The sequence below is a fragment of the Engystomops pustulosus genome, chromosome 6 (genome assembly GCF_040894005.1).
Source record: "Engystomops pustulosus chromosome 6, aEngPut4.maternal, whole genome shotgun sequence".
NCBI lineage: Eukaryota > Metazoa > Chordata > Amphibia > Anura > Leptodactylidae > Engystomops > Engystomops pustulosus.
In genome coordinates this window covers 185,219,505-185,232,469 of record NC_092416.1, presented here as the reverse complement: position 1 = coordinate 185,232,469, position 12,965 = coordinate 185,219,505, and the positions used below count along the sequence as shown (strand labels likewise).

The window sequence follows — 12,965 nt, the reverse complement described above, 5'->3', positions numbered from 1 at the left end:
ATACTGTGTGTGAGGTAATAATATCTCCATATAAGATTTATCAGCCATATATACAGTGTGTGAGGTAATAATATCCCCATATAAGATTTATCAGCCATATATACAGTGTGTGATGTAATAATACCCCCATATAAGATTTATCAGCCATATATACAGTGTGATACCCCCATATAAGATTTATCAGCCATAATACAGTGTGTGAGGTAATAATATCCCCATATAAGATTTATCAGCCATAATACAGTGTGTGAGGTAATAATATCCCCATATAAGATTTATCAGCCATATATACTGTGTGTGAGGTAATAATATCCCCATATAAGATTTATCAGCCATATGTACAGTGTGTGAGGTAATAATACCCCCATATAAGATTTATCAGCCATATGTACAGTGCGTGAGGTAATAATATCCCCATATAAGATTTATCAGCCGTATATACAGTGTGTGAGGTAATAATACCCCCATATAAGATTTATCAGCCATGTCTACAGTGTGTGAGGTAATAATATCCCCATATAAGATTTATCAGCAATATATATAGTGTGTGAGGTAATATTACCCCCTATAAGATTTATCAGCCATATATACAGTGTGTGAGGTAATAATATCCCCATATAAGATTTATCAGCCATATATACTGTGTGTGAGGTAATAATACCCCCATATAAGATTAATCAGCCATATATACTGTGTGTGAGGTAATAATACCCCCATATAAGATTTATCAGCCATATGTACAGTGTGTGAGGTAATAATATCCCCATATAAGATTTATCAGCCATATATACAGTGTGTGAGGTAATAATACCCCCATATAATATTCATCAGCCATATCTACATTGTGTGAGGTAATAATACCCCCATATAATATTCATCAGCCATATCTACATTGTGTGAGGTAATAATACCCCCATATAAGATTTATCAGCCATATATACAGTGTGTGAGGTAATAATACCCCCATATAAGATTTATCAGCCATATATACAGTGTGTGAGGTAATAATACCTCCATATAAGATTTATCAGCCATATATACAGTGTGTGATGTAATAATACCCCCATATAAGATTTATCAGCCATATATACAGTGTGTGATGTAATAATACCCCCATATAAGATTTATCAGCCATATATACAGTGTGTGAGGTAATAATACCTCCATATAAGATTTATCAGCCATATATACAGTATGTGAGGTAATAATATCCCCATATAAGATTTATCAGCCATATATACTGTGTGTGAGATAATAATACCCCCATATAAGATTTATCAGCCATATATACAGTGTGTGAGGTAATAATATCCCCATATAAGATTTATCAGCCATATATACAGTGTGTGAGGTAATAATATCCCCATATAAGATTTATCAGCCATATATACTGTGTGTTAGGTAATAATATCCCCATATAAGATTTATCAGCCATATATACAGTGTGTGATGTAATAATACCCCCATATAAGATTTATCAGCCATATATACAGTATGTGAGGTAATAATACCACCATATAAGATTTATCAGCCATATATACAGTGTGTGAGGTAATAATACCCCCATATAATATTCCTCAGCCATATCTATAGTATGTGAGGTAATAATTCCCCCATATAATATTCCTCAGCCATATCTATAGTATGTGAGGTAATAATACCCCCATATAATATTCCTCAGCCATATCTATAGTATGTGAGGTAATAATTCCCCCATACCTTGTAGCATGAGCTAGATTGACAGACATCCCTTGCCTTGTGCATATGCTGAACTTAATGTTGCAAAGGTTCCTGCAGGGGCTGATGCTTAAAGGGAACCTGTCATCAGAAATTGGCCTAATAAACCTTCCTCCCACAGCTACCATTACTGCAGCCCCTCTCCCCCCAGAGGTGCAATTAAAGGAGCACCACTCCATAATAATAATCTTTATTTATATAGCACCATTAAATTCAGTAGCGTTTTACATTCCGGGGAACATAAAAATAAAATAAGACATTAAAGAGTAACAACAGTCATGTGAAACACAGGGCCCCGGCCCCCCTCCTCAGAGCTGCCATCAAAGGAACCCCATCCCCCAGAGCTTTCATCAAACCCCCCTCCCCCAAAACTGCCATCAAAGCCCCCCCTCTTCCAGAGCTGTCATCAAAGGGCCACCCTCCCCCAGAGCTGTCATCAAAGGGCCCTCCTCCCCCAGAGCTGTCATCAAAGGGCCCTCCTCCCCCAGAGCTGTCATCAAAGGGCCCTCCTCCATCAGAGCTGTCATCAAAGGGCCCTCCTCCCCCAGAGCTGTCAACAAAGGTCCCCCTCCCCCAGAGCCTTCTATCAAAGGTCCCCCTCCCCTTAGGGCAGCCATCAAAGGTCCCCCCCCCCTGGAGCAGGCATCAAAGGCCCCCCGCCTCCCCTAGAGCAGCCATCAAAGACCCCCCTCCTCTACAGTAGCCATCAAATCCCCCCAGCCCCGGCTACCCCAGAGCTGCCGTGATGTCATCACAGTGCCGGGAGGCGGCCACTCACCTCCGGTTCCGCTCCTCAACTGCAGGTCGCATGATGCCGGAGGGCGGAGGTGTTACACGTGCGTCTCAGTCAGGCGCGGCGCTCTCCCACCCAGACGTCCTCATCACAGGAGCCCCGGCATGCGCAAGACCGCGCTCTGAGGCCGGCGGGTGGCGGTGCTCACGTACGCTGTTGTACGCAGCGCGTCTCCGCCAGTGGCCCTGCTGGGGAGTGTCCGACTCCCGGCTGTGATCGGGTGCTGGAAACAGCGTCCGTCAGCGCCCGATGGCCCCGGCAGCCCGGCTCATCTTCTGTTCTGACTTTTGAAGTCAGGGTTGGTACTCGGGGTACTCAGTCCGACGCTGCATACAATGCCCCCTTAACAATGATTGATGGTCCTGCGTCCAGGGACGTCATTGATCAGATCTCCTGAAGTCCGGTGCATGATGTCAATCACATGGTAGGAGCATGTTACACTCTCTGCCTCCCTGACGTTATACATCTAATTTCAAAGTTGATATTCTGGATGATGCCACCAAGCTGGGCCATGAAAGAAACATCATCAAGAAGCTTTTTAACTTCTTGACAACATACTGGTTTATTAGGACAATGTATGATGACAGGTTCCCTTTAAAGTGCACGGTTCTTGAGGTGGTCATGACTCACCGGTCACACAAGAATGAGGTGTTTCCTGAACTACAGCAGCTCCAATGGGACCATCGTGACTTCCCAGTTCGAAAGCATCATGAATTCCCCTTTTGGGTTATTAATCACCCAGTATCGTTTATACTATTGATGACCTGAACCGACCTGTGGGTTATTTCCATCAATGCTCTATAATATTCTATGTAAATAACTGGGTCTGAACACCCAGAGCGTCTGTGACATTTTATTTTTTTATTTTATTTCATTCTTTATGACATTTTTATAATCTTATTATTTCATTACTTTCCCTTACACAATTTCGTCAGGGTAACTGCCCTATTACCCCCATTCAGCTACAATACAGTTATCTACAATGTTGGGCCCTATTGATTTCCATGGAGTTTGCGTTTGGCTATAAGAGCGTGTAGAAGTCCCTTCCTAAAGCAAATTATTTTCCCCAATATTGAGACAAACCTGAATTACTCCCAACTCGCTATAAACTACCTTTCCATCTGTGGTGTCGGGGTGTATACTGTCATTATCTATATATATATGTTTCTAAATAAGCTCGCAACTATTCTCCAAAAATACTTCCCAGAATTCTCTGGTGGAGCATCTATGGCTATAAGTCTCCACACGCCTATAAGGCCGTATTACTTGGAAAACTCTCCATACAGAGAACTCTTACCTTCTGACCCATCTACAAAAATAAGACAGGGTGTTGTATTATTTTTGGCTTTAAAAAGTGGGTAATGGCTTATTTTCAAGTGATATTTTATTTTTTCTTTTCCGTAAACAAAATTCACATTTATTCTTGAACAGAAAAAGAAAATCAACATCTTTTCAAATAGCTTCATTTTTAGGGACATCATCATCACTCACCAAATCCTGATTCCATTGTGAATTTTTTGCTCCCTCCCCCTCCCTGCAGCTCCCTCCTCCTCCCTGCAGCTTCCTCCCCCTCCCTGCAGCTCGCTCCCTCCCTCCCTGCAGCTTCCTCCTCCTCCCTGCAGCTCCCTCCTCCTCCCTGCAGCTCCCTCCTCCTCCCTGCAGCTCCCTCCTCCTCCCTGCAGCTTCCTCCCCCTCCCTGCAGCTTCCACCCCCTCCCTGCAGCTCCCTCCTCCTCCCTGCAGCTTCCTCCTCCTCCCTGCAGCTTCCTCCCCCTTCCTGCAGCTCCCTCCTCCTCCTTTTCATGTTGCCTTCAGCTGACAGGTTGGAGGATCAGAATGCTAATAGCTATGTCTTCTGAACCGTGGCACCTAGAAACACAGTTCATGTGTCATTTTATATAGGAAAATACTGTATTTAATCCTACATAAGGATTTTATTTCTAGGTGTTATAGATAAAAAGAAATCCATACTTAACCTCTTAACTATATATAGTATACTAGTGCAGTGATGATCAAGTTACCTGGAGAGGGGAACTCAGAGGAACTCCAGGTGGCCCCGTTGGGAGAGAGTGAAGGAAGAAAGATGGAGGAGCGCAACCTCGTGTGATACAGTAGATTAAGTTGAATGTATGTACTAATACATCAGCAGACTCTCACCTGGTGACTGATTCAGTACAGCATGTCATATATCTTATATATGAGGATCAGAGCAGCCGGTCCCGATGAACCACGCTTCCTATCACAGGACCAGGATCCTGGAAGCGTGTATACGATAGTGCTAGACGGGTCCCGAGGGATGAGGGAATTGTAGACCGGCGCTTCTGTTGTGATAGTATTTCGAATAACTCAATGCGTTTAAATAATTATTTTTTATTCCTAAAAAGTTAGCGACGCCTTTCTGCTCCGGACCGGAGCCTGACGAAGGCTCCGGTCCGGAGCAGAAACGCTTCGCTAACTTTTTAGGAATAAAAGATAATTATTTAAACGCATTGAGTTATTCGAAATACTATCACAACAGAAGCGCCGGTCTACAATTCCCTCATCCCTCGGGACACGTCTAGCACTAGTGCAGTGATGAGACAGCGAAAAAAAGGAAAAGTAACATCGCCCTTCCTTTTCCTAGGAGTGATATAAAAACAATTATTCACGTAGTGAACCCCATTTTGGAAAAGTAGTCCAAATGTCAAAATATTAATTCCTTTATTTATGTAGTTAAACAGTGCCACACAGAAGTTGCCAAATCGTCCTCTGTCCCCATGGGGTTCACAATCTAATCATCCTGTCAGTATGTTTTGGAGTGTGGAAGGAAACCGGAGGAAACCCACACAAACACAGAGAGAACATACAAACTATTTGCAGATGTTGACCCTGGGACTTGAACCCAGGACCCCAGCGCTGAGTCTTTGATTTAGTAAAAGGAACAATCATGAGCCAAAGCATTTCCCAGATTCATAATGTATGTTTAGCTTTACCACTGTGTGACGACTTATGATGGTAAATAAGATTACACTTCCAAGCAAAACATTTCCCACATTCCGAACATGAAAACGGCTTCTCCCCTGTGTGAGTTCTCCGATGTTGATCAAGATTTTTATTCCGAGTAAAACATTTTCCACAATCTCTACATGAAAATGGCTTCTCCCCTGTGTGAGTTCTCTGATGTCTTACAAGATCTGATTTTTGATAATAACATTTTCCACATTCTGAACATGAAAATGGCTTCTCCCCCGTGTGACTTCTCTGATGTCTAACAAGAATTGATTTCTGGTTAAAACATTTTTCACATTCTGGGCATGGAAAAAGTTCCCCTGTGTGACTTCTCTGGTGTATTACAAGAGCCAGTTTGTTCTTAAAAGTTTTCCCACATTCCAAACATGAAAACGGCCTCTCCCCTGTGTGACTTCTCAGATGTAGATCAAGATTAGATTTCTGGGTAAAACATTTTCCACAATCTCTACATGAAAATGGCTTCTCCCCTGTGTGAGTTCTCTGATGTCTTACAAGATCTGATTTATGATAATAACATTTTCCACATTCTGAACATGAATATTGCTTCTCCCCCGTGTGAAGTTTTTGATGCACAATAAGCGCTGCTTTAGCACTATAACATTTCCCACATTCCAAACATGAAAACGGCCTCTCCCCTGTGTGACTTCTCAGATGTTGATCAAGATTTGTTTTCTGGGCAAAAAATTTTTCACATTCTGAACATGAAAATGACTTCTCCCCTGTGTGAGTTCTCTGATGTCTTACAAGATCTGATTTATGATAATAACATTTTCCACATTCTGAACATGAATATTGCTTCTCCCCCGTGTGACTTCTCAGATGTTGATCAAGATGTGTTTTCTGCGTAAAACATTTTCCACAATCTCTACATGAAAATGGCTTCTCCCCTGTGTGAGTTCTCTGATGTCTTACAAGATCTGATTTTTGATAATAACATTTTCCACATTCTGAACATGAATATTGCTTCTCCCCCGTGTGACTTCGCAGATGTAGATCAAGATGTGTTTTCTGCGTAAAACATTTTCCACAATCTCTACATGAAAATGGCTTCTCCTCTGTGTGAGTTCTTTGATGCACAATAAGCGCTGCTTTAGCACTATAACATTTCCCACATTCTGTACATGAAAATGGCTTCTCCCCCGTGTGATTTCGCAGATGTATCACAAGAGACGACTTGCGGTAAAAACATTTCCCACATTCTGTACATGGAAATTTCCTGCCCTCCGTGTGAATTTTAAGATGTCTAACAAGATAAGAACTTTGACTAAAAGATTTGCCGCATTCTACACAAGAAAATGGCTTCTCTCCTGTGTGACTTCTCTGATGGACAAGAAGATCTTTAACACTAACATCTTTTCCATTTTCTAAACCCGACTTCATGTTCTTATCAGTTACTGATGATTCAGTAGAAAGGACCCATGTAATAGGAGCAGATGGCAGATCTTGTGTGTGAAGGTCTGAGGAAGCATCTGGGATATTGTCCTGATCTTCAGATGTATCTGGTGTGATACAACCATCACCTGCTGTAACATGTGATGATATCAGATGTTCCTCTGAGCTCCTGGTGTTGTCATCTGAGGAATATAAAGCAGATTATAAAATATAACCTTATCATTGGTTGTGGTAAGAAAACTCTGAAGATGTATCACAGGACATTTGTGTGATATCAGCAATCCGGGTACATGCAGCATTTCTTGTCTGCCCATGGTGGCTATGACTTTCCTGCTTACCATAAGGTTCTGTATTATTACTGATGTAACATCTCAGTCTCCTCCTCCGAGGTCCTGGTGAGCAGTATTCCTGACCCTCATAGCTCCCACCTTCCAGCTTTTCTTAGTCTATGTCTCCATGTTCTGTATTGTGTTATCACTCGTCTCTGCTTTATCTAGTGGTTACTACTCACCTGGGCAGTTACCTGTAGGAATCTCCTCCTTACATCGCTCATCGCCCCTCACATATGTCTCTGGGGCAGGAATGTTCTTCACATCTTCATCCTGATACACAAACTGAGAGACAAATATTGTAAGAAGTCACCAGACGATGGAGAAGTCACAGAGGAGGATTTAGAAGATAATGTAAGATCTGTAATTAATCATAACAACCAAATATGACCTGACGGGAGGCGCAGCGCAAATATCTGCAGGTCTCCACCATAAATCCTCCATGTTGTCTCCTTACATCAAACTGCAATCTCCAGCAGTCAGACACATAGACTAGACATGGGACTTTACAATAAACTTCTACAGATCAGAGAAGATGTCATGAAGTCTTTTCTCCATCTACCTGATGATCCTGTGGGACATATTTCTCCTCTGAACAATCCTGTGGTAGAAGAAGAGGACTGGGACATCTCTCCGGTGATGTTCTCTTACTGGATCTACCTGTAGGAAACATCCAGAGACTGAATTCCTTCTTTCCATACAGATAATGAAAGGACGTGTGGATTTAGTCCTGTCTATTACCTGCTGATGTGAGGGGCTGGTGGTCCTCCATCATGACGTCCTTGTACACATCTTTGTGTCCTTCTAAATACTCCCACTCCTCCATGGAGAAATAGACAGCCACATCCTGACACCTTATAGGAACCTGACACACACAATGATCCCGTCATCACCCAGATCCCTTCATAGCGTTACTGTATAATGTCCCAGCATTCCCAGCAGTGTCACCTCTCCAGTCAGCAGCTCCATCATCTTGTGGGTGACTTCTAGGATCTTCTGCTCATTGATGTCATCATGTATCAGGGGGTGAGGTGGAGGAGCCGGGATTGGGCTCAGGGTTCTCCCCCGTCCTTCATACACAGGGGCCTGACAGCGCCCACTAGAGGTCTTCTTCACTACTGTGTAATCCTGGTTATGGAGAGACACATTGATAAATCTCCCTCCATACATTTCCAGAATCTCTCACCTCTCCAGTCCTATCATCTGTTATTCCCATAGATAATGATGTCATGTGACCTCATCACAATCTCTCACCTCTCCAGTAATATAGAAGAGAATCTCTAGGGTGAGCTGGAACATTCTCTCCACCCTCGTGTCTCTCTCCATTGTCTGATCCTGAGAGCAAAGAAAATGATCCAATGGTAAACGCAACAAATTCCAAAATAAAAAATAACTTTCGAAAAGTGAAGAGATACTGATGTCTCTATAACAGTTTTGTATCTTAATTCATTTGAAAAAAGTTTTGCAATCTTTGAGATTACTATGTGCACGCGACCATAATGGGGACTGTGATCTGTCCAAACCTAAAAGGAAAGAATTTAAGCCAATGTTAAATCATATGCAAAATTACTTTATACCCAGGACAAGGGGACATCCTCTACACCTAGAGGAGAGGAGGTTCTACCATCCCCATAGACAGGGGGCATCCTCTACACCTAGAGGAGAGGAGGTTCTACCATTACCATAGACAGGGGGCATCCTCTACACCTAGAGGAGAGGAGGTTCTACCATCACCATAGACAGGGGGCATCCTCTACACCTAGAGGAGAGGAGGTTCTACCATCACCATAGACAGGGGGGATCCTCTACACCTAGAGGAGAGGAGGTTCTACCATCACCATAGACAGGGGGCATCCTCTACACCTAGAGGATAGGAGGCTCTACCATCACCATAGACAGGGGACATCCTCTACACCTGGAGGAGAGGAGGTTCTACCATCACCATAGACAGGGGGCATCCTCTACACCTAGAGGAGAGGGGGTTCTACCATCACCATAGACAGGGGACATCCTCTACACCTAGAGGACAGGAGCTTCTACCATCACCATAGACAGGGGGCATCCTCTACACCTAGAGGAGAGGAGGTTCTACCATCACCCTAGACAGGGGGCATCCTCTACACCTAGAGGAGAGGAGGTTCTACCATCACCATAGACAGGGGGCATCCTCTACACCTAGAGGAGAGGAGGTTCTACCATCACCATAGACAGGGGGCATCCTCTACACCTAGAGGATAGGAGGCTCTACCATCACCATAGACAGGGGACATCCTCTACACCTGGAGGAGAGGAGGTTCTACCATCACCATAGACAGGGGGCATCCTCTACACCTAGAGGAGAGGAGGTTCTACCATCCCCATAGACAGGGGGCATCCTCTACACCTAGAGGAGAGGAGGTTCTACCATCACCATAGACAGGGGGCATCCTCTACACCTGGAGGAGAGGAGGTTCTACCATCACCATAGACAGGGGGCATCCTCTACACCTAGAGGAGAGGGGGTTCTACCATCACCATAGACAGGGGACATCCTCTACACCTAGAGGACAGGAGCTTCTACCATCACCATAGACAGGGGGCATCCTCTACACCTAGAGGAGAGGAGGTTCTACCATCACCCTAGACAGGGGGCATCCTCTACACCTAGAGGAGAGGAGGTTCTACCATCACCATAGACAGGGGACATCCTCTACACCTAGAGGACAGGAGGTTCTACCATCACCATAGACAGGGGGCATCCTCTACACCTAGAGGAGAGGAGGTTCTACCATCCCCATAGACAGGGGGCATCCTCTACACCTAGAGGAGAGGAGGTTCTACCATCACCATAGACAGGGGGCATCCTCTACACCTAGAGGAGAGGAGGTTCTACCATCACCATAGACAGGGGGGATCCTCTACACCTAGAGGAGAGGAGGTTCTACCATCACCATAGACAGGGGGCATCCTCTACACCTAGAGGATAGGAGGCTCTACCATCACCATAGACAGGGGACATCCTCTACACCTGGAGGAGAGGAGGTTCTACCATCACCATAGACAGGGGGCATCCTCTACACCTAGAGGAGAGGAGGTTCTACCATCACCATAGACAGGGGGCATCCTCTACACCTAGAGGAGAGGAGGTTCTACCATCACCATAGACAGGGGGCATCCTCTACACCTAGAGGATAGGAGGCTCTACCATCACCATAGACAGGGGACATCCTCTACACCTGGAGGAGAGGAGGTTCTACCATCACCATAGACAGGGGGCATCCTCTACACCTAGAGGAGAGGGGGTTCTACCATCACCATAGACAGGGGACATCCTCTACACCTAGAGGACAGGAGCTTCTACCATCACCATAGACAGGGGGCATCCTCTACACCTAGTGGAGAGGAGGTTCTACCATCACCCTAGACAGGGGGCATCCTCTACACCTAGAGGAGAGGAGGTTCTACCATCACCATAGACAGGGGGCATCCTCTACACCTAGAGGAGAGGAGGTTCTACCATCACCATAGACAGGGGGCATCCTCTACACCTAGAGGATAGGAGGCTCTACCATCACCATAGACAGGGGACATCCTCTACACCTGGAGGAGAGGAGGTTCTACCATCACCATAGACAGGGGGCATCCTCTACACCTAGAGGAGAGGGGGTTCTACCATCACCATAGACAGGGGACATCCTCTACACCTAGAGGACAGGAGCTTCTACCATCACCATAGACAGGGGGCATCCTCTACACCTAGAGGAGAGGAGGTTCTACCATCACCCTAGACAGGGGGCATCCTCTACACCTAGAGGAGAGGAGGTTCTACCATCACCATAGACAGGGGGCATCCTCTACACCTAGAGGATAGGAGGCTCTACCATCACCATAGACAGGGGACATCCTCTACACCTGGAGGAGAGGAGGTTCTACCATCACCATAGACAGGGGGCATCCTCTACACCTAGAGGAGAGGGGGTTCTACCATCACCATAGACAGGGGACATCCTCTACACCTAGAGGACAGGAGCTTCTACCATCACCATAGACAGGGGACATCCTCTACACCTAGAGGGGAGGTGGTTCTACCATCACCATAGACAGGGGACATCCTCTGCGCCTAGAGTGGAGGTGGTTCCACCATCACCATAGACAGGGAACATCCTCTACACCTAGAGGAGAAGAGGTTCTACCATCACCATAGACAGGGGGCATCCTCTACACCTAGAGGAGAGGAGGTTCTACCATCACTATAGACAAGGGACATCCTCTACACCTAGAGGAGAGGAGGTTCTACCATCACCCTAGACAGGGGGCATCCTCTACACCTAGAGGAGAGGAGGTTCTACCATCACTATAGACAAGGGACATCCTCTACACCTAGAGGAGAGGAGGTTCTACCATCACCCTAGACAGGGGGCATCCTCTACACCTAGAGGAGAGGAGGTTCTACCATCACCATAGACAGGGGGCATCCTCTACACCTAGAGGAGAGGGGGTTCTACCATCACCATAGACAGGGGGCATCCTCTACACCTAGAGGAGAGGGGGTTCTACCATCACCATACCCAGGGGACATCCTCTATACCTAGATTAGAGGAGGTTCTACCAACACCATATAGAGGGACATCCTCTACACCTAGAGGAGAGGAGGCTATACTATCACCATAGACAGGGGACATCCTCTACAGCTAGAGGAGAGGAGGCTCTACCATCACCATAGACAGGGGACATCCTCTACACCTAGGGGAGAGATGGTTCTACCATCACCATAGAGTGGGGGCATCCTCTACACCTAGAGGAGAGGAGGTTCTACCATCACCATAGACAGGGGGCATCGTCTACACCTAGAGGAGAGGCGGTTCTACCATCACCATAGACAGGATACATCCTCTACACCTAGAGGAGAGGAGGTTCTACCAACACCATATAGAGGGACATCCTCTACACCTAGAGGAGAGGAGGCTCTACTATCACCATAGACAGGGGACATCCTCTACCATCACCATAGACAGGATACAGGATACATTGGATGATATGCCAGGATGTGACCTTGCAATTTTAAGATTTACAAAATAAAAATTTAAATATTTTTTAAAGAAGATTCTGAGTGCTGGAATACCTTCGTTTCATTGTGCATCATCCAGTCAACCGGCAGGACTGCCTTTCTGTGCACCGAGAGGTAAGGAGAAATAGGACCTTGTCTACATTGAGGATGCAGCTTATGTGAGTGAGCGATGGCTTTTTTTCTATACATCCTCTACACCTAGAGGAGAGATGGCGCTACCATCAACATAAACAGGGGGCATCCCCTACGTCTAGAGGTCATTCTCTATATCTAGAGGAGAGGAGGTTCTACCATCATCATAGAGAGGGACATCCTCCACACCTAGAGGAGAGGGAGTTCCACCATCGCCATAGACAGGGGACATCCTCTACACCTAGAGGAGAGGTGGTTCTACCATCACCATACCCAGGGGACATCTTCTATACCTAGATTAGAGGAGGTTCTACCAACACCATATAGAGGGACATCCTCTACACTTAGAGGAGAGGAGGCTCTACTATCACCATAGACAGGGGACATCCTCTACACCTAGAGGAATGGAGGCTTTACCATCACCATAGACAGGGGACATCCTCTACACCTAGGGGAGAGATGGCTCTACCATCACCATAGACTGGGGGCATCCTCTACACCTAGAGGAGAGGAGGTTCTACCATCAC

At 45.6% G+C, this 12,965-nt stretch overlaps 2 protein-coding genes across 2 annotated transcripts in view; both read right to left on the bottom strand.

The window, feature by feature from the left end:
* The window catches only part of LOC140065154 (uncharacterized), a 154,690-nt gene that overhangs the window by 20,616 nt on the left and 121,109 nt on the right, over nucleotides 1-12,965 (bottom strand). The window contains exon 10 of the mRNA XM_072112694.1: nucleotides 5,538-7,112. Coding sequence (XP_071968795.1) covers nucleotides 5,538-7,112 — 1,575 coding nt within the window. The remainder of the gene's footprint in view (nucleotides 1-5,537; nucleotides 7,113-12,965) is intronic.
* On the bottom strand, nucleotides 7,173-12,867 carry LOC140065150 (uncharacterized). Its single transcript, XM_072112692.1, has 6 exons — nucleotides 12,361-12,867; nucleotides 8,514-8,594; nucleotides 8,208-8,387; nucleotides 8,001-8,124; nucleotides 7,822-7,919; nucleotides 7,173-7,544 (listed from the first exon to the last, which is right to left on the bottom strand). Exons 1-6 carry the CDS (start codon nucleotides 12,493-12,495, stop codon nucleotides 7,434-7,436), a joined length of 729 nt encoding a protein of 242 aa, XP_071968793.1. The 5' UTR covers nucleotides 12,496-12,867; the 3' UTR covers nucleotides 7,173-7,433.

What these genes read in the sequence shown, in the direction of transcription:
- LOC140065150 (XM_072112692.1), bottom strand. Translation starts at nt 12,495, where the DNA reads ATGTATAGAAAAAAAGCCATCGCTCACTCACATAAGCTGCATCCTCAA. An exon ending in TCTTCTATATTACTGGAGAG is followed by an intron (nt 8,388 to 8,513) that starts GTGAGAGATTGT and finishes CTCCATAACCAG; the next exon opens with GATTACACAGTAGTGAAGAA. An exon ending in ATGTCCCACAGGATCATCAG is followed by an intron (nt 7,545 to 7,821) that starts GTAGATGGAGAA and finishes TTTGTCTCTCAG; the next exon opens with TTTGTGTATCAGGATGAAGA.